This window comes from Agrilus planipennis, unplaced genomic scaffold (genome assembly GCF_000699045.2).
Source record: "Agrilus planipennis isolate EAB-ADULT unplaced genomic scaffold, Apla_2.0 scaffold216, whole genome shotgun sequence".
Taxonomy (NCBI): Eukaryota; Metazoa; Arthropoda; class Insecta; order Coleoptera; family Buprestidae; genus Agrilus; species Agrilus planipennis.
The window spans coordinates 38561-60933 of NW_020438987.1; the positions used below are offsets into that span (position 1 = coordinate 38561).

The window sequence follows — 22373 nt, forward strand, 5'->3', positions numbered from 1 at the left end:
CCGTTAAGTCTATCGGCTTTTTTCGACCACCAATAAATAACATTAAAGTTTAATGGACAATAAACGGTTGCCCTTAGATTAAGTCAAGCTATTAAAACTTTTTTTTCCTCCCAAACACTAGGTCGTTTCACAATGGGAATTAATTAACCTTGTCGAAAATGTTTAGTGAATTTACGGGTCCTTCTCTATCGTGTTGTTTTATGGCAGGGGCACCTAATGAAGTACGTATTCAAATGTTATCATAAATGAATCGAAGAGAATGGTTTGAGACTGCTACGCATTAACTAAAGAGTAAAAATTGTGATAAATTTCTAAGTTATACACCTACAAAGTTTGCTTGCTGTTATCAACACGAATGCAGTCGGTATAAATCAATTTTAGAAGGATTATGCGAGACAAAGGAATTAATTTCGGTTTCCTTAAGCATATATTGATTAAACGACGAACTGTAGTATAAATATGTGAAGTTACTACGTTTAGTAACTATCAAAAGACTTGAAACGTATCTAGGAACAATGACCAAATAGAGAACTGGAGAACTTCAAAGGTAAACAGAGAACATTTCATGGAAACATGAACATTCTCATTTGTTATGGTCTGGCAAGTATGTTTCTAATGGTTAAGTCACTGATTTACCTGCTTTCCAAAGTATGGATAAAGATGGAGGGCGAGAAAGTAATTTGTTGATGGTGAAAGTTTAAAGGTTATCGCATGTCATTACAGTGTATGCAACCAAGTATACAGTCAAGTATTCACATTTGGACCCGTTGACGTTTTCAATTGCTTTCTTCCATCTCGAATATATCAAAATTAGTGATTTCTAATTAAAGATTCACAAATATCTTTTAAACCGCTTAATAAATTATGATAAAGTTTCAAATGCTGTTGTTCTGAAACCGATAAATCGATTGCCTTTATAGTATTTTACGCATCATTTGCAGTATTTCTACAATCATTATCAGAAAAGTGAAATTTTCGATCATTTTATCAACGTCTAACTGAAAGATAACAAAAACATAGAGAACCCTATGCTAGAACGTTATTATAAATATATATTAGTGAAAAAGCCTTTCTTATTTGTAAATAAAGCCAACGATTTGATGAAATTTGACTGACTCAAGTATCACAACGCTAAATATACCTTTCTTTGATTTACTTATCGAAAATTGATGATCGATTTTTGCCAGATACTGAAATCCCAGAAGAAAAGTATTTTTGAAAATAGAACCAAATTGACATTTGACACTCAATTTCAGATGTCGTTCTTCACTGGGCAAGTCGATACATATCCTGTCGAAGTACCCTTGCAATTTTCCGGTCGCTTTGTATCTTATCGTGTCTTTCTGAGTGTTGACAAATTCCGGTTTAAAAACGTAATTCGGTCCATTGCTTGACAAATTGATATTGAAAAAGGCATAAAACGATCGGATCAAATATTTTAATACTCTACTAGGTAAATATTATCGAAATGGGTCAATAATAAAAATGATAAGATTAGTATTTTATCAAAAAAATATGAACCAACAGGCAAATTATCACCTTCATAAACAATTGTTTTCAATACTTTACAAATAGATTTGTATTTTAGAAAGTATGTAAAGTTTAGTGGTAAAAATTGATTATTAACTACCTGTCTTTAAATAAAACAAAAATATTGTTATGGATCAAGGGAAGTAAAAGTACGATTATAACTAATATAAAGAGGGAAGACGATTAACCAGAAAAAGTTGCATACTTTCGATATTTAGGGAGTCAGATAACTCAGGGTGGTAAAAGCCTTAGTAGAGATATAAAACAACAATAGCGCAAGGTTTGGTATAAAAACACAAACTAACAATCAATTAGCGACAAAATATCTTTTGTTTTTATGGTGGAAGCAGTTGTTTCTTTGTTTTTCAAAGATTTCTGTTACTGCATTATAATCTTGCCCATTTCTTTTATCTATACCTATATTGTAGTTACAATTCTTCTAATTATGGCGTTTCGTTTTCGGTTTTTTTTCCCTTTCTTGCAATTTTTATTCGAAATTATGTAGTTATATATCGTATGAAAACGTAACGTGGCTTTGAATCATTAATCACTTTTTATCTAAAAATAGCGACCCGCCTCAAATCAGACAATGGTATAGCAAACCGTGACCCAGAATTGCCCCCAACAAACTCTGTTTGATACCTAGATATCTATGGATACTTTATATTCACCTAGATTGCTTTCTTTGCCATTTGTCGATATTTAACCCATAAACCTCAAATGTTAAATTGGCATTAATTTATATTCCTGGACACAATTTTCAACAAAAAAACGGTTCAAAGTATAAATATACAAAAGCCCATCGTATAGCACTTCATTGTGAACTAACAACAAAATGGGATTAAAAGTATGATTTTTGTTATTCTTTTATCATGTTTAATTTTTGCGCAAAAACTGACTAAAATCAATAAGCAATTCGACCACACTAATGTGCGTGAATGTTTCGTTTGCTGCCAAATGTTTTTGTACTGTTTAATACTTTTTTTTTAATGGAGCAATTTGCTTTGATAAAAGCTTTAAAATCAGAGAAATACTAAGTGAGTTTCACGATTAATACATTAGCAGATAACATCAACAAAAAATCAAAGTGGATTTTCCATTTTTGAAAACGAAAGCTTATGTTTCGCTTCGCTGAAATGATCTTTTGACAAGAGAATTTTAAACTTCAAATTATTATCTACCAGTTTGTTTCTTTTTGCAATTATGATATGTTTTAATAAGACAAAAACGATAAAATTGGCACTTACGCTATTTGTACTTGTCTACCTTATTATTTACCTGTGTACCTTCTATTTCCAAAAAAACATAACTTCTTTGGGGACATAAAACAGATACACCAACGTCCACTGCACATTTATTTCGCGATAATAATAATTGGGTAAGTAAGTGTAATACATTTTAGAAAATACCACAAATGGCGCAGTAAACGCCATCTGTAGCACGATGCTATATTTTAGGATTACGTATGCTCCAACAAGTTGCACTTGTGTGGATATCTACTTGCTGAAACGAATCCCGGCGTACCTAACCTCAACGTGATAGGCACGTTACCATAATCGAATAAAATAATTCAAAGTGGTCTGTATTCTGTCGAAACTGCCAGACGCGGATCGCGATTTCGATCTTTTTGGATCTCATCAGCGCGCGCACGCAGCTCCGACAGAACACAGACCAACTTTTATCTGCTGTCTTAACAGTGCGTTTTAGAAAATACCACAAATGGCGCGGTAAACGCCATCTGTAGCACGATGCTGCATTTTAGGATTACGTATGTTCCAACATTTATACCTTTTTAGAAACACGTTAGCAAAAAACTTATGGGGCATCAAAAATTAGTTATTACAGATACCTTTTTATTTTCGCACAAAATTTTTACGTGGGACAAAATCGTTATGGTAAATTATTTATGGGTCCCCTGAAATCGATCAATTTCCGATCAGCATAAAAATATACTGCCCTGCAAAGGAAAACAGAAAGCAGGAAAACGAATTTTCTTCCATCGTTTGATGAGCCATCAAACTCAATTTTGAGATGTTTATTTTTAACGTCATCGATGATTTGCAACACAATGTATGTTCCTTGTCCACAGTGTTCATGTGATCATTTATATAACATTTTACGAGAGAATAAAATTTGGGCATAAATGTATGTTTGGCATCAATAAAAAGATCAGGCATAACGTAAGAATTGCCAGGAAATGTCTGAACCATTTTGCATATAATACGAAAACAAAATCAAAGAAATAACACTCACCAATATCTGCACGGAATTCAATCAGATTGGCCAACCTGTAAATAAAAAAAATTTATCATAGAAAATTTATAAAGCAATCACTTAAAAGCAAAAAGATGGAATATGTGAATCTTCCGTCACATTAAATTTTCATTCTTGAGTCAATTAACCCGATTTTTGTAGAATTAAGAGTCATTTGAAGTAACATCAACTAGTAAAACACTTTAAATATTTTGTACGATTAAATTCAATGCATTAGTGGTTTAATATTTTGAATTTACTTTACCCACTAGGGATAACCTCAAATTAGTTAGGAGTGAGGAGTCCAGATTCGTTTCCCGGCGAGGGAGTAACAGTGGCAACACTTTTTTCTCATTGATTTGAGGTTATCTGCGGTGAGTAAAATTAATTCAAAAATTTAATTCACCAACGTTTTAAAATAAGGCAAATTTTTAATCCACCCTATATACATGTATTAATTAAATGTAATTAAGTTTGGTATCCAAAATAATTAATGTCACAAACTGTTTTGTAGGTTGTCTTCTTTAATAATCAAAAACAAACAAGAATTTTAATGGAAATTGTAACATTTACCCTAAGGATATTTTCACGCTCTAAATATGTTCTTTTTTAATCCAGGATGAATACACAATTTCATGTAATCCTTGTGGAGTATATCCAGTCTCCTCATGAAAGAGTTTTAAAACGCAGTTAATGAACTCTTGATGTCAAAAAAATCGAACTTCCCCAAATTACCGGCATTGCGTGGGCTTCTGTTTTATTTATTCCGTTTAGAGACAAATCTCCTATCTTTATCTACCTATAATACCGCTCCCACTTTAATACCCATCGATTTTTTAATTAATACCGTCGGCGCTTTACCCTTCAATAATAATGAACATAATAGAAGCAGATGTAGACAAAAAGCGTTAAAAAACAAAAAAGAATTCTTCACTCAGTCAGCTGTCACTCAGAACCCTAAACAAACGAGAGTATACGATAATTCTTTTGTTTTGTTGAATTATTAATTAATCGTTTGTTCGAATTTCTGCCTTTAAAATAATAATGGCGCGTACATCCGTGCCGTCTTGTGTTATAAAACGTTTCGACATTAACATTAAAACAAACAGGTGGCGAGCTGTCGTCCGACATTTAAATTCGACTAATTGGGGTTGTTAATGTCAAGTCGGATCTTGCCGGGAATATCAACTCACACGAAGGGAGAGGAAATTTGTTTTAAGTGCGGAGATGGGTGGCGAAGTAAAGTTCCAAAGTTCGTTTTGAAAGTTTGCAGAAGTACCTGCGGTTTGGGCAACATCTATAACGGCTTGAATTGCATAACAAATACTGGTAATTTCTGGCCACTACCATGTCCAAACAGACGGTAAATTAAACGAGTAAAAGTAAACGATTTATATCCTCGAAAGTAAACAATTCTGTTTGCTGTTTCTATATATGTACATATAAGTAGCAGATACAGGAATGTATCACTTAAACGGATCGTATTTAGCAAATATTAACAAGTATAACAGCTCGAAAAATCTCCAAATTGTTTTAACTGGAGATAGGCCAGGTACCCGGCCCATCCAGTGTACCTTTTTTAGGGCCTGGCTTGTTTCAGCCCTCTCGTTGAAAATCCACTAACTAAGAATTAAAATTTCATTGGTTTAGTGTTTAAACGAACGACTTTTTGAACAGGATTTAATGTGGATGGGGATGATGGTGAAGGTGGTATGGTGTTTAATGGAAAACCCGCTAGAACAAAGATATGAACCATTAACCCTAGGGATTTTGCCGGGTACTCGGTTATCACTATTTGGAGCACCTCTAGTTTTAAAATTAGAATTGCGCGTCTTTATTTTTATGAATCCCTATGAGTCCGTGCCCATTTCAGTTGGTCTACTTAATCTTAGTTTATTCAATACATCAGTCTTAATAAGGTCATCATCATCATAAGGTCGTCAGTCCTAAGACTGGTTGGACTTAATTAACCGTTCTCGATCCTGCGTTATCCTCTGCTTTATATCCCTACTACTCCTTCCGTCCTGACTTATCTGACTTCCTAGATACCTAAAATCAGCCACTTCTTCTAATTTTTCGTCTCCTATCTTTACATTCGCTATTTCCCTACTTGTTCTTCCCTTGCATACCAGCATTTTTGTTTTACTTTTATTTATATTCCCTTATAAAGTTAAATCAATGTAAAGTTTTGCAGTACTGTTTGTTATTCTTATTACAGAATACAATCATTAATTCCATCTTACTGGAAAAGTTGACAACATTTCAGATACTTAAATGGAAATGTTTGAATGCCAAGACATCGTCTTGCCTTCGGAAACTTCAAGATAAATATAACTGAAAAGTTATTGACAAGAATTTATATCTAACGTACAAACATATAACGAGTCAGTCTTAACATCTGTAACTTTAAATTGACCCAAGTTTTCAAGTGAATTGAACTATAAAAATCTAACTCAAACAATTTAAAGGATTAAGTTATCTACACGTGGATTAGATTTAACCCCGGTTTGAGTAACCCCATGTTTCTGGCGTATTATACCTTCGGAAAAACAAATATATATAATAAGATTGACCGCAAATCGTAATTTCTTGCCTACCTCTTTGCCCTGATATTTTAGCCAGCCTTCTCATTTTCCACCCTTAATTTATGTTACTACCCTTTGTCCGCAGGTGCTTTTTATAAGGGCCCTTTGCCAAGTGCTGTGTGGCCTGGACTTGAATTTATTTTCTACGTCCTTTGCATAAAACATTTGCCGATCCGTAGTGCTTAAAACTTAACGCTGTCTTAACTTGTTTTAAAACGTTAAATTAAATTGTTTAATTATTTATGTATTGTTTGGAGGATTTTAAATAAATACTATTAGTGCATGTTGATATAAATATTTTATTTTAAAAATAAACGACAGAGATACATAAAAAATAAATAATGCTTTTCGTGTTTGGAGGTGATGATGGATCTTGCTTGAGATTGGAATCAAAATCAGTATGGCTTCTTGACGGTTGACGTGGTTAAAATTATTGCTTTCTCTTGCGCTCCTGACAACAGATTTTCGTTTTCATTATGGTGAAAGCTGTAAGATTTATTTTTCAGGTCTGGGGAAGTTTTTCCACCTCTTTCGATATTCTCGTGGAAGTAGATAGGGTGATTTATAATAATTTATATCTGAGAGAAAAAGGAGAAGTTTCGGGTAGATAACGTTGTGTTTCGTCGGTTAATTTGGAACATAACTTGCGACGAACGTATTTCTTGTTTATGGCTAAGCTAATTTTAAGGGTTGTAGGACAAATGTTTCGGGATTATAAGTATAAATTGGCTCCTTAATGGGCTCGACGTTTTGGTACTTGAGCTGTGCGACAAGTGCCATTTCCTTCTCGTCGTTTTTGGTGGAATACACGACTTTTTGCAAAACTCCATTAGTCGGATGGTAAATGTAATACACCCCTTTGCCTTCAGGGGTTGTCACTTTCGTATTTTCGGATAATTTTTCCTTGTCATCTTTTGTATTATGTGAATTTTCTTCTCTGATCGCTTCCGATTCGGGTTCGGTTGTTGTTTCGATTTCCGGATTTTCGGTCGTCGTTCCTTCTTTTTCTTCAACTTCTTGTTCGATTTCTTTGGTAACATTCTTGACGGGAACTTCAGCCCCTCGACTAACAGGTGGGTGGGACTCAGATGGCTGGGGAACTTCAACTACTTGCGGTTGGGTGGTTAACTTATAACCTGAAAAGTTTAAATTTATTTTTTCGCAAAACGCAGTATGCATATTAGATAATATAATTCACAAGGGATTTAATGTTTTTGTTTATTAAAGAAAAATGTGATCCGTATAAATTTTTAAATTGGGATTGAGAAAGGAAACTGTAGGCATTAAAAATGTCACTGGATGAAAAACCGAGTTTTTAACACTGAAGCAGATTAAAAACGAGAAACAATTCCAACTTAAATTGGGATGGAAGAGGGTAGGGACTTTAAACTTGTATAACAATGGCCTTAAAGTTTTATAAAATACTAATAGCAAACTTCTTTTTTCACTCAAATTCTTTAAATAAAAACAGAACTTACAACTTGCACTCTGAGGGTTCTATCTCTTCACATCGACGTATGGAACCAAAAAAAAAGAAAAATTGACTTACTTGCTAAGGGGTATGGTACGCCATGTTGCACCACCGTTGAATAAGAATAACTGTAGACTGGAACTTGGGGTTTCCCATAGACACTTGCCACAAGGACAAAAAACACCACCAATAACTTCACCATTTCGTTTTTAATGTAACTTCGACTTGTTGAACGTTAAATAACTGATTGTGAGTTAACTTTAGAATTGATTTAACCGTAAATACGGTCACCTTTTTATATGAATCCGATAAACTCCCTCGCACAACGGGGAGAATAATAACACGCACGTATAATATGATTCAATTCTTGACCTCCGACCGAATTATAATATATAAAAGGAATGTTTGGTTTTGAGGATTCTGTTTTTTCATGGGCATTGGCAGTACGTTGATGGGCACAAGGTTTTCGATATGTTTCACACGCATGATATCTAAACATATATTCATGCGGTATATTATATGCTAAAATGCATATGAAGGTGACAATTTTAATCAGAAACGTACACTGAATATAAATTTTAACAGTTGTGACCTGCAGCATACTACTACTTTTTTGATAAAACTCGGTACATTATTCATTATAGCATAAACTAGATAGCATCTATTGCAAGAACTGTAAAGGTATTTTCATATCAATATCGTATGTTCTCTGTAACTCTATCCTTAAGTGTTCTCTATTTTATCTAGCCACCAGAAGAGATCTAATGGATTTTTTTTAATATTACGTACTTTTTTCTCTTGTCTTCTGTTAGATTTGAACCGGCGACCGTTTGCATCATAAACTGTTCTCTTACCAATTACGCTACGCGGTCGCTCCCTTATTCAGTCGCATAATAAGGGTAGAAAACCCATTCCCGTGATCGAACTCGTATATCAAATGCAATCGAACTTTTTGGTGCAAACTGACGATATTATGTATTCGGAATGAGTTGTCAATATTGTTAAGTAATCGTTATAGCTAGTAATGTAAATGGCAACCGCATTCTCAATTAGTATGCAGTGGTAGTAAGTGCCGTTGCCTCGAAGTAGATTATTAACTTTATTTGGATCTAACGACCCGTGCCCGCTACATCAGGAATTTGATTTATAAATAGAGATTTCGAACTGAAAACGTATTCTTATCAAAATAAAAGCTCACTTACTCAGGGGTAGGGTATCTTTCTACAATAGTCGAGCGATTTTTAGTATCGATTTTTAAAACGAATCTAGTATCAATAACAAAGGTTTAACTATTTAATTTTATTCCAAACAGGATCGTTAAATATAAAATTAATTAGATAAAAATAGACAATCTAGAAGATACAATTGCAATTGAAGTTAGGTTTCTTTTAATCAAAGGGCGCTCTTACAATAGGATTGTAAAGTGGCTTTTTCCGTTAAATAACGACTGTTAAGTGAGTAAATTTATTGGAACAAATTGGCAATTATTTGACGTATATTTAGGACGACCTTTAAAGTGCTTTATTAGAGTCAATGTAACGAGATCCGCGACATGTCTCATCAGAATGGAAACGAGAATTTAGTTCGGTTTCTAACAAATTCAGTTGACAACTTATTGGATTCCAGGCGCAAGCCTTTCTTTACTGCAGCCAATTTTTCGAAGATGTTAAAATTCTCCGATGTGCAACGGGAAAGTTGAAACATCGAATTCGAGAAGCTTCAATGCGAAAATTGAAAACAAATTCAATAGAAATGATTGCGAGTGCCTCACGAACCCATCCGACTATTCATTCCTGATGCTAAATAAGTGGAATTAGGAATGAGGAAACGACGGAAATAATTAAAATGAGTTCTCTAACATCATAGAATATTTTAAAGAACATCGTGAGTTTATAGGAAGGAAAGTAGACGTACTATTTATCGATTAAAAAATGTATTTGCATCTACTACTTAAATTTGATGGGCTAAAATTAATTGAAGAAAACATCCGATGATTAAAATAGTTGTAGGAATGACGACTGGTGATGAAATGAAATGGGTGTACATCACAAAAGAAACTCCTCTATAACTTATCAACTTTTGGCAAACGAAAAAATCGATACAGCTGAGGGAGATATTAAACAATATTGTTTTCAAATAAACCGAAATCTACGACTACTAAACATGTATGCATTAGTTGCATTGAATACAACCCGCTGACCCATCAAAATGGGTGAAAAGGGGAAACGCTGCGGGTTTTCGAAACAATGCGTAGAAATACCTCGTGTAGAATTATGCTGCAGCTAGCACAATCAGAGAATTCATTGGGTTCATAACTCAGTACAAGGCAATTTTGTACATCGACGCCTGATGTGATCCAAGTAGAAGCAATTCATCATCATGGGATCATCAGTCCTATGATTGATTAGATGCGCACCTCCAATTTTTCGCGTTTGCCTAAAACTGGAATTATTTGTGACCAGTAATCTTACTAAAAGGCATGACCAAGAGGTCTATTGCTTATAGCATTCGGAAAGATACTTGTTCGAATTCGGATGCGTCTGCATTAGTCCAAGTTTATCTGTGATTTCTGCGAAGATTAGTTCAGGATAGGAAACAGAGGAGGTGCATGTCCAACCAGTCTTATAACGATTTGTTATATGTTCTTTTGTAATGTGAAACGTTTATAGATGTTGAAAAAGATTAGACAATTGTATTGCGTTCCTTTGGCTGATTCTGCGAATTTAATAAGTTCTCTAAATTCCTATATGTCTCTTGGGATCGCCTGAAACCGTTCGTGGAGCTGAAATTTTGCTACAAGTGATACGTTCGCATGTCGAAGTGTGTACCGGATCCCGAATTACCGTTTTGGGGAACAAAAATTGCCGAGACAAATACATACATAGTTTACGTGCTAATCCTGCGAGTTCTGAGTTCTAGAGCGGTAGGTGGCTGCCACGGCGTTGTCCAATGAGCACGTAGAAAGCGAGATAACCGGGAAAGGTCGTGTAGGTGAGGAACCAGAGATGAAATCGTAAAATTTGTATTATCAAGCCCAGTTAATGGAGATGGGGGAGTGCGGACGGTGACAAAATTTATATGTATTGTTATACGGCTTCTGCTCTCCCTTTTCTACACTGCTACACTTATTACATAAATAGAGACCGGAGCGGATCTTTAGCACGGACCAATCCAGAAAATATACCTATACCAACAACACATTTGACTTGAATAAATTTGTCGAAAATACTATCTAAGTTACGCCCAGAAGGGACTTACCCAATTACCACGAATAATTTTTGAAAATGGAAACGTTCTCTCATCCTCATTGTGGGAATTGTCAATTCAATTCAAAACGTAGAATATTTGGGTATTCTATTACTATTACTCTATTACTATTGGTTTTTGTTGAAATAAGTCATATAGTCTCATTGTTGACGTACCTAGTTAAGGGCCTTCTCCAGATCGTGCCGAACCCGTTACACGGAGCGTGGATCCAATCCGCGATCGCCGCTACGAAAAATGGCAAAGAAACTGCTAGGAGTCGCCTGTTCGCTCCAGACCGCGTAAAAATCCGTTACACGGGGCGTGAATGGGTATCCACGCGCCGTGTGAAGGTCATGATACACGACGCGTGGAGCGCAGTCTAGCATTCCACGCGGCCGCCGCCGCCGCCTAGAAAAATGACTAAGAAACCGCTAGGACGCGCCTGTCTGCTCCAAGCCGCATAGAATTCGTTACATGGAAGGTGGATTGGTAATACGCGCTCCATGTAAAGGTTATGATATACGACGCGTGGAGCGCAGTCTAGCATTCCACGCGGCCGCCGCCGCCGCCTAGAAAAATGACTAAGAAACCGCTAGGACGCGCCTGTCTGCTCCAAGCCGCATAGAATTCGTTACATGGAAGGTGGATTGGTAATACGCGCTCCATGTAAAGGTTATGATATACGACGCGTGGAGCGCAGTCTAGCATTCCACGCGGCCGCCGCCGCCGCCTAGAAAAATGACTAAGAAACCGCTGGGACGCGCCTGTCTGCTCCAAGCCGCATAGAATTCGTTACATGGAAGGTGGATTGGTAATACGCGCTCCATGTAAAGGTTATGATATACGACGCGTGGAGCGCAGTCTAGCATTCCACGCGGCCGCCGCCGCCGCCTAGAAAAATGACTAAGAAACCGCTGGGACGCGCCTGTCTGCTCCAAGCCGAGTCGAATTCGTTACACGGAACGTGGATTGGTAATCCACGCTCAATGTAAAGATTTTGATACACGACGCGTGGAGCGCTGATTGGCACTCCATGCGATCGCCGCCGTCTCGAAAAATGGCAATGAAACCGCTAGGAGGCGCCTGACCGCTGCAGGCCGCCTCGAACCCGCCACACGGGGCGAGAATGGGTAATCCACGCGCCGTGTAAAGGTCATGGTATACGACACATGGAGGGCCGCGCTGAACCAGTTACATGTAGCGTGGATTGGCAATCCACGCGCCATGTAAAGGTTGTGATACTTAACGCGTGGAGCGCAGATTGACATTCCACGCGACCGCCGCCGTTTAAAAAAATGGCAAAGAAACCGCTAGGACGCGCCTGTCCGCTCCAGGCCGCGTCGAACCCGTCACAGGGGGCGTGGATGGGTAATCCACGCGCCGTGTAAAGGTCATGATACACGACGCGTGGAACCTATATGGTAAAGAAATCGCTAGGGCTTGTCTGTCTGCTCCAGACCGCGCCGACCAGACATTTTTTTTAAATCAGATGAAAAAGAAAAAGCTTCACCTTGTGTTAAAACCAAAAAAACATCACGCACTTTTCAGTTGACGAAACATTTCTATTATTCATGTGGTTTTTTATTTTGAAAGTCTATTTTTTATTGATATCGGCTTCGCCCAATTACATTTTACAAATGCGCTTCGTGTAACTAGTTTCTATTATTTTTATGGAGCAACGATGTAATTCTCGAACTTTCTTATGACATGGAACCCCAAAACAATTCGTTTTCCCCGTACACGTCTTTACCACGTAAACGTACAGGCACATGTATATTTAAATGGGGAGTCTGATGGTTATTTCGCGTCTGACCTTGCAATACAGTACGTATACCTAGTGAATCGATAGTGGAGTCCTGTAAAATGAAAGTTATCTTTAATCAATAGTCCATTTTATACCTTCCCGCCAACCATCAAAGTAACAATACCAAAGAACGACGAAGGTATATAATACGTATACTTTTTCACTTATAAATGAGGTAACCAAGTGTTGCGTGTTTAATAAAGGAAAACGAATCTAGTCGTCTGGAATAATTGGATTTATAAATTGGCAACAAATGTGAAAATACTTTCATTCTTGCACAACAGCTCGTCGGATCAATAAATAATCGTCGGATTCCGACGATTGGACTGCTACTTTTATTATACTATTTCTGTATCGTTTAATCGTTTATAATTATGTAATTACGTAACTGTCGATAAAACAAAGCCAAATTGATAAACACACGAAAATAAAATCTATCACCATCAACCATAAGATTGTCAGTCCTAAGACTGGTTGGACAAACACCTTCACTCTTTCCTATCCTGAACTAATCTTCGCATTTCCCTAAAACCAGAACAACCCACATCCTCAACAATTTGCGAACAGTAATCTAATCTAGGTCTACCTCTACCCCTCCTAACTCCTGTCTCTGCCTCTTATATGTCTCTGACTAGACCTTCATGCCTGAGAAGGTGTCCTACCAACCTATCTCGCCTATTTTTTATTGTTTTCCATAGAGTCCTCATTCTTTCTAATACTTCTTCATTTCTAACCTTCTCTATCCACGATGTCCTCATCATTTGCCGGTAACACCACATTTCAAACGCTTCTAACCTTTTCTTTTCCGCCGCACCCAATGTGATTTCTTTCTATTGAAGCACTATCCCCTGTTTTATATCTCTACTGCTCCTTCCATCCTGAGTTATCCGACTTCCCAAATACCTAAAACTAACCACTTCTTCTAATTTTTCGTATCAATCATTGTATTGGCCCTTTGAGCTTTTTGGTCACAAATCGCTATATCGGTGGACACACTACTTTGGTCCAATTGCCCAACTTATTAAATGGAAGTTGATGTCATAATCCTTTCAATCTCCAGGTCTGCTATTTGGAGACCCATTGTCTACATTTATTTAATTATCAATTACACATCACAAAGACTTTTGTTTCTCGATTGATTTGATGCCAATTGGTGTGAGATATCATCAAAAACTAATGAGTCTTTGGACTATGAAACCACTAGTTTATTCTAACACAGAATTGCAGGAAGTACCAAAACAAAAGAGTCTTTTCTCTTCTAATTGGGAGATAATAAGCTTAAAGAAGTCATCGATTGTCTATACCTAGGTAGTCATGAAGTACCACAAACGATGTGGTGAATGCCGTCTATTTTACAGTGCACATTTAGTGGAATTCAATATGTTCAACAAGGTTCATTGATGGATATCTACTTGCTGAACTGGATCCACGGCGTAGCTTACCATACGTGGTAGTCATGTAACCAAATCGAACAAAGAAGTTCATGGTGGTTAATATTTTGTCGAAACTGCGGATCGTGATTTCGATCTTGTAGGACCTCATCAGTGCGCTGCAAACAATTTCGACAAAATTCAGATATACGTACTCTAGCTGCTGTCAAGAGACAGCAGTAGTCTGATAACTCAGGATAGAGAAAGCGCTGGAACAAAGAACAGCGCAGGGTAGGGTAGCTTTTAATAAAAAGGAATGACCTTGAATGTACTCTGGACTAGTTAATTTGAAAATTCGGAAATCATTATTAAAAGTGTACGTCTTCAGAAGTTATTGATATTTTAATTAGTTACTGTAAATGAGCCTAACTCAAACGATTTGGCTGGATAAATTCATATTTTGGTACCTTTAAATATAGGGCTGAAACTTAATGTATATTTATACGTATACTAAATAAACCGTAAACAAAATTATAATTTGAAGTAATTAATCATTGTTCTTGACGTTAACAAGCACAAATATATCAGGCTTAAATGTTTTATTAATTACATTTTTGTTTTCTTAGATGCGGCGGCCATTTTTAAAATCAATTAAGTCAATTAAGATCATTAAAATTAATCAGGTGCGAACCTGAATAAAGAAAGGAAACCCTATAAGAAGTATACGTAGGCACATCAAGAAATTTCAACTCTGATTCTTTAGGGTCACCAAATCTCTAGTTTTATTCCGGAGACCACAGAAAATTAGGTTTCCTCCGGACTTCAATTTATACGGACTTGAGTTACAATTTTTTATGCGCGATGTAAACGGTTTGGTTAAGGTTTGTTTTTTTTTTAATAAGTGTAGTCACTGGATAAGGTTCAGATCATTCTCTTTGTCATTCAGTCAAAATCTTCAGTGGACTTTCTTATAAAATAATAAAATAATTCGAAGTGGTCTGTATTCTGTCGAAACTGCCAGACGCGGATCGCGATTTCGATCTTTTTGGATCTCATCAGCGCGTCGCAGCCAGCTCCGACAGAACACAAACCAACCTTTACCTGCTGTCTTAACAGCGCGTTTTAGAAGATACCACAAATGGCGCGGTAAACGCCAACTGTAGTACGATGCTACATTTTAGGATTACGTATGCTCCAACAAGGTCCATTTAAATATATGGATATCTACCTGCTGAACGCGCTGTTAAGACAGCAGGTTGGTCTGTGTTCTGTCGGAGCTGCCTGCGACGCGCTGATGAGATCCAAAAATATCGAAATCGCGATCCGCGTCTGGCAGTTTCGACAGAATACAGACCACTTTGAATCATTTTATTCGATTATGGTAACGTGCCTGTCACGTTGAGGTTAGCTACGGCGGGATTCATTTCAGCAAGTAGATATCCATACATATTAAATGGACCTTGTTGGAGTATACGTAATCTTAAAATGTATCATCGTACTAGAGATGGCGTTTACCGCGCCATTTGTGGTATTTTCTGGACTTCCTATGGTCGTATATAATTCAAGTACTAAAGTTATTATTTATAGAATACCCATAAATTAAATTAGAATTTATAGAAATGTTGGATTATTGCCAGTCTCAAAGATAATGCTATCGTGCACGGGTTCGTCCGTCCACGTGACCAAATTATCCCTTTCCGGAATAAACTACCGAAATTAAGATAGAAAGCAGGTGTTCGGGATCTGTTCGAGCGTCATGCCTTTGTTTCCCTACTGCGGGAAAACTAATTCCATAATGGACATTCCCTCTTATCTGATAAGACGGAGGCCTGCTTGCTGGTCAATGGCCTATAAGACGGGGCGGATTGGGGTGGAGGTGTCATTACGCCTGAAACCGGTATGCAAGTCAACCCCCAGCGTATATATATGGTTTCACATTCCCTTAATTATGTTTACCGAACACGAAAACAGTAAAGTTCTCGTCGCTGTATGTAAATGAATGTCACGTAAACACTACAAACGGAGAACTCGGACTCGGATTTTCCCACTGTTATAGGGGGAGGTTTTTGTAAAGGTTAATTACACATGAAATTTTGCAATGCCAAATTAAATATGTATTTTATATCTACAACTCTAATTTGCATTTGGCAATAAAAAATAAACCCCTTGTCAGGGACCCCAACGTTATGCATAAATTGTTTTTCTGATTGTCATTTGTTAAATATCAGGTAAAACGATTTTGTCGTTATATCCGGAAGTCGTTACAGGCAAAGGTAAAGAAATACAGATACATATGTACAGTTGCTGACCATCTGTGTGTCTGCATGGGATTACTAGGGATTTGTTTGTTACAAATGATTCACTAAAAACAGTCGCTACACCCGAACTCGGCATTACATCCGAAGTCACTATAGCCACACGAATTTTGTACAAAAGTATACTTTAAATTCAAGGGACTTAGATTTAACATCGCTACCTATAGCAAAATGATATCCACTGCATGAAATTTGCGAAACCACAACCAAGAATTGCAAATTTTTGAAGTTATATATCATTAACTTAAAAGTCAGGGGTAGAACGGGGTAAATTAATATAAATGACGGAAGGGAAAAAAATAAAAATCGTAAATCTGACCTTACAAAGGTTAAGTTGCCAAACAGAGATGAGCTCCTGGATGAGAGCGTGTGGGATAATTGCGAAATTTCTAACAAAATTTAAGTTTAAAAGAAGAGAATGCCTTAGATTGGAGCAAGCCTTATTATGGATCATAAATTTTGGCGCTTGGCCACCTATTAAATAAAAATATGGTAGCTGTTCCGCAAATGGAAGACACACTTTAACGTCGTGTTACATTAAGATCCTATGTCTTCCAGAATAAACAGCCTTTAAGTTCTTGGTCAAAAATTACTAACTAAATTAAAGAAACTCTTAATGAGGGGGTTATTGTAATATCCAATTAGAAACAGGGTATTGCCATCTGGTAGGTATTTGCCGCTCCTAAAGTATTTAAAGCTTTAGATAAGACATTGCAAAGGTTACCAAGCAGTTAATCGTTCGTGATAATTGATTTACATGCCTATCTTTTAGCTAGGCCAGTTAAAACAACTAACTAAAGCCTTGACATACGCTTGAAACATTTAAGTAGCAGCAAATACCCATTAGATGGCGTTACACCACCTGTATTCGGATATCATGTCTTCCAGAAGCAGTTACTGAAGAAATTCATTTGTTTGGAGTCTTGGCGCCCCAAAACCTGTCAGGGGTTTCAACTTAAAACAGAGTCCAATTACTCAAAGCATCATGTCAACAACTTTCTTCGTGTATTTGCTTACTCGAAAATATTTCTCCTTATTTTAATATCTCGTCAAAGAAGTCATCATTGCAGCTAAGTGATTTAGGAGATTTAATTTTAAATTGCCGTCGAACGATTGGACACGGAAAGTAACGACGTCATTGTCGTTTTCTTGTATTTTTAATTCGTGTTAGGCATCGTTGCAAGCTATTAAAAGTCCGTAGCGTAATTGAAACGACTGACAACGACGCCTTCGAATGCTCAGCGTCGCGTTATATTTTAATGGCAATGTGTACACCAATTACAAGGGCGCCTTTATGAAGCGTAACTTCTAACTGAATAATGACAGATAAATAAGGAACCCTCTACGTGAAAAGGCGGCCCTACTTTCGCTTTAATTAAGAAAACGAATTGCCTTGATTCTAAGCATTTTAAATTAAGAAAGACTACGTAAACTACTATATAGACTCATTATGATAATTATTTACATATTTTCTACAACATTTAATTATGATATTTAAAAAACAAGGGTGAAAATTTTGTATAGGTAGTAACATCTTTATTAGCTGCAATACAGTTACTATGTCTGATCAGTGACCACCATGTTTGTGTGTAAATAAATTGTCTTTTTGTTTGATATTTCTCACTCAACTAATTTTTGTATTTTGTTGGGATAGCAGTAAGTTTGCCAATCGAGCAGTAACTACTAAGTCACGCGTAGGTACAATTGGCTTGTCTGTGTACCAGCTGTTGGAAAGGTCACCGGTAGGTATGAGTGTTTCGTCCCTTGTGTGCGCGGTTGCACACTTGTTACACCCCCTACGTTGTGGCGCTATCACGAAATGTACTTTACAGTGTCTTCAGATCTTACATTTCGAATATTTCGGAGTGCTGATTAGACATGGTGTATGTAGATAACCTAGATCGATATGGGTGCTACAATCGAGGATTTAAATTATTGTAACTAAATCTGAAGAATGAATCACATATGTTAGCCTTTTTCTTGGCTTGATGGACTAAACACATGAGGATTAGATACGATTTTGATGGTCACCGATCTTCTCTAGTTACTGATTTACTTAATAAATCATTAAATCAATATTTAATTGCATTTGCAGCATCGATGAAAAATATTTGTTTTCGCTTAATAGAACATTTATTTTTGTTTCAGCCATAAAAGCTGGCGACTCAGTGAAGTACGGAAATAAATGCAAACGTAACTGGGACACAACAACTAAACAAAATGACCACTGAAACTGTCTGCACCGGATATGAAGCCCAGCAGTATTTTTTGGATAACCTGTTGTGCCATTTTGCTTTCCATGACCAAAAAGTCCAAAACAGCAGTGTCGGGTAAGAATCTAAGACGACGCTCAGTTGCTAACGAATCACGAATTCGAAGAAAAACGTTCAGAATTATTATCAAAATATTTCTGTTGTGCTTAAACTTAACTCAATATATTAAGCAAATCATAATAAAAATATAGTAAAAATGCCTCTTTATTCCATTCTAGTTAATTAATAATACTATTTTTGCAGTTCATCAGTTTCGTTAATTAAGATCGTTAATAACGTTTGAAATTTTACTTTTAATGATGCTTCGACGAACTTGATAACTAATTATCTCCTAATACTAACGAAGTAACTTCTTCTACATCAAATATTAAATTTAAAAAATTCAGACAGACCGAAGTATCAACATTTAGTTCAGTTCATCGTACCTAATATGATGTTACGTTACGATATCAGCTGTTGTTAGCCATCTTTGACAGCTGTCAGGGTAATGAGATCTATACAGGTGTTACTAGTGGAGCACCATCTAGTGATGACAAAAGGGCGACGGTTGAAATGTCTCCGGATGCAGTAATAGAGGAGAACTTTAAGATCAGGGAGCAACAGGTGAAGGGGATATGCGGAAAAGCCATAATAGGTGGCTGACTATGACAGCTGTCAAAAATGCCTGACAAGAGCTGATAACCGTAACGTTAGAGTAGGCTTAGAGGGGATAAAATTGGACGTATGACACGAATAACCTAAAAAATGCTTGTTCGTTAAATGTAAATATATATCATCATGATCATCATCATAAGGTTGTCAGTCCTAAGACTGGTTGGACACGCACCTCCACTCTTTCCTATCCTGAGTTAATCTTCGCATTTCCCTAAAACTAGAATATCCCACATCCTTAACTATTTGTGAACAGTAATCTAATCTAGGTCTGCTTCTACTCCTCCTAACTCCTGTTCTGTCTCTAATATGTCTCTGACTAGACCTTCATGCCTGAGATGTCCTATCAACCTATCTCGTCTATTTCTTATCGACTTCCATAGAGTCCTCTGTTCTCCTATTCTTTCTAATATTTCTTCATTTCTAACCTTTTCTATCCACGGTATCCTCTTAATTCGCCTGTGAAACTAACACCCTTACAGAGGGAATATATATATTGGACGGAATTTACATTAAGCAATAAAAATCCTCCTGATTCCTGAACGGAATTTACAACCCAATAGTATTGAGTGCTGCGCCAAAATCTGCGAGGAACAGAGTCCTAGTCAAGCTTTAATTCTAAGAACAATAATTATTTGGTTGGAGAAAGACAAGACCTTTTCGTTTCCATTGGGGTCATTCAATGGAAAAGTTACATTTTTGTTTAGGACACGACATATCTTGTAATATGCCATACGAAGCACCAGTTTTATTTATTTGTATAGGCGATAATCATTTATTTAATTTCGAGAGGCGGAAATAGAAGTAAAAAATTCCCTGCAACCAAAACACTTCAGTCATTAAACATACATATAATTTAGACATCTTTTAGAAGTGATTTAGTTTAATAATAAATATTACTCTGAAAATTCATTTCTGAATTTTTTTACCCACTACACACTACCTCAAATTAATGAGGGAAAAATTGTTGCTGTTGTCTAAATTATATGTATGTTTAATCATGGTATATTCAGTATATAGTTACATTAGTTCGACGGATCGTTAACTTTGTAGGTCGGTTGGTCGTGGTTGCTGTTGTCACCTCTCGTAGCTTAGTTGGTCAGAGCATTGGTGCGTAAAGCCAAAGGCCCCGGGTTCGATTCCCGGCGGAGGTGTGACAACAGCAACAATTTTTCCCTCATGGGTGTAGTGGGTAAAAAAATTCAGAAACGAATTTTCAGAATAATATTTCATACTTCAGTCATTATTTTGGAGATAGACGAGCGCAAGTTGATAGTCATTTCCGGACATGACTTTACACGCTATAGAAAGCCCAGTTTGTAAATAACAAAAAAAGAGATGAACAAAGGTGCTAAATCCAAACCGCTTGGGCTTCATAATATCCAAGCTTTGATGACGTGCGACTGCCTGCAGTACGGAGAGCTTTTACAAACGAAATGCTCGCTGCGGATCGCAATATCTCACAAAAAGTTAATATATGTATGTATGTATAGTACACCACTGGTGAATTTTGCATCCACTTTTTTTTAATTAACCCCGTGCTTTATTTATTTTTTTTTCTGTCCGCAAAACGAAATTTGATTTTCGAAATGAAATGCGCATTTGTTGCAAAGGAAATAGGCAAAATGTAAAGTGTCTTTTTGTTAACTCTTTTACTATTTTAAATGTTCCTAATCATTTCATTTCAAGTTCGTGTTGGCGCCGAATGAAGTGAAGAAGCCCATTAAGTTACGGAAAAAAAGTTGATTGCAGCTTTTTCGGAAAACACTTTACGTCTGCGTGGGACAGAACGGCCTCTCCATTTCCTCTTTTTTCCTTAAGGAACTTTTGTCCAATAAATTTCGTGAAGAGCCCGTATCATTATCTGTTTCTGCTCTTGTAGAAAAAGCAGCGTGATACAGATCGTTCCCCAGAGTAAAAGTCTTGGACTTGGAGTTCGTAGATTACTTGCATTCTACAAGCCGTTCCGGGAAAGTAATTTACTTTTGTGGACATTCAGAAATTCTTATACCTCGATACCTAACGCGAGTGCCCCTTTCAAATGATCGAAGTAATTTGGTAGTCCTGGAGAGGAGATAAAAGCCAAAGTCATCAGATTATAAAACCTTAAATCAAAAAAAGTCGTCGATTTGAGCAGAGCACATATAATCGGCCCTCGTATTAGGTCCAGTAACAATCTTTTTATTTTGTTAATTTCATGTAGGTCCTCTAATATGTGACATAGGTTACTGTTTCAATAATAAATGTTTATTTTTAACCAACTGATTTGCACGTATACCCTTATTGAGACAGAACTGCATCGAATTTAATCCTTTAGATTATTTTTGGAAAGAGCGAATATAAAGATAAGAGACGAAAAATTGAAAGAAGTGGCCGATTTTAGGTATCTAGGAAGTCAGATAAGTCAGGACGGAAGAAGTAGTAGGAATATAAAGCAGGATAGCGCAGGGTCGAGTCGCGTTCAATAAAACGAAGTCAGTTCTATGCTCGCGAACGGTTAATTTAGAAATTCAAAAATGTTTGGAGCACGACGCTGTACGGGTGCGATACATGGACAGTGAGCGCGGTAGAAAAGAAAAAGTTAGAAGCGTTCGAAATGTGGTGTTACAGGCGAATGATGAGGACACCGTAGATAAAAAAGGGTAGAAATGAAGAGGTATTAGAAGGAGTAGGAGAACAGAGGAATCTATGGAAGTCAATTAGAAATACGCGAGATAGGTTAGTAGGACACCTTCTCAGGCATGAAAGGCTAGTCAGAGACATATTAGAAGTTAGAAGGGGTAGAGGTAGACCTAAATTAAATAACTGTTCGCAAATAGTTAGGGATATGGGTTGTTCTAGTTTTAGGGAAATGCAAAGATTAGTTCAGGATAGG

The 22373-nt window shown here is 36.7% G+C and overlaps 2 protein-coding genes across 7 annotated transcripts in view; one reads left to right on the forward strand and one right to left on the reverse strand.

Annotated features, from left to right (window-relative positions):
• Positions 1-22373, forward strand: part of LOC108741789 — a 65250-nt gene that overhangs the window by 21009 nt on the left and 21868 nt on the right. For all 6 annotated transcript variants that reach the window (XM_018476711.2, XM_018476714.2, XM_018476713.2 and 3 more), the window contains exon 2: positions 18723-18904. In XM_018476711.2, the coding sequence (XP_018332213.1) occupies positions 18823-18904 (82 nt within the window). In that variant the 5' untranslated portion in view covers positions 18723-18822. The remainder of the gene's footprint in view (positions 1-18722; positions 18905-22373) is intronic.
• LOC108741795 lies at positions 6660-8091 on the reverse strand. Its single transcript, XM_018476723.1, has 2 exons — positions 7918-8091; positions 6660-7504 (listed from the first exon to the last, which is right to left on the reverse strand). The coding sequence occupies exons 1-2, from the start codon at positions 8039-8041 to the stop codon at positions 7041-7043; spliced, it is 588 nt and encodes a 195-aa protein (XP_018332225.1). The 5' UTR covers positions 8042-8091; the 3' UTR covers positions 6660-7040.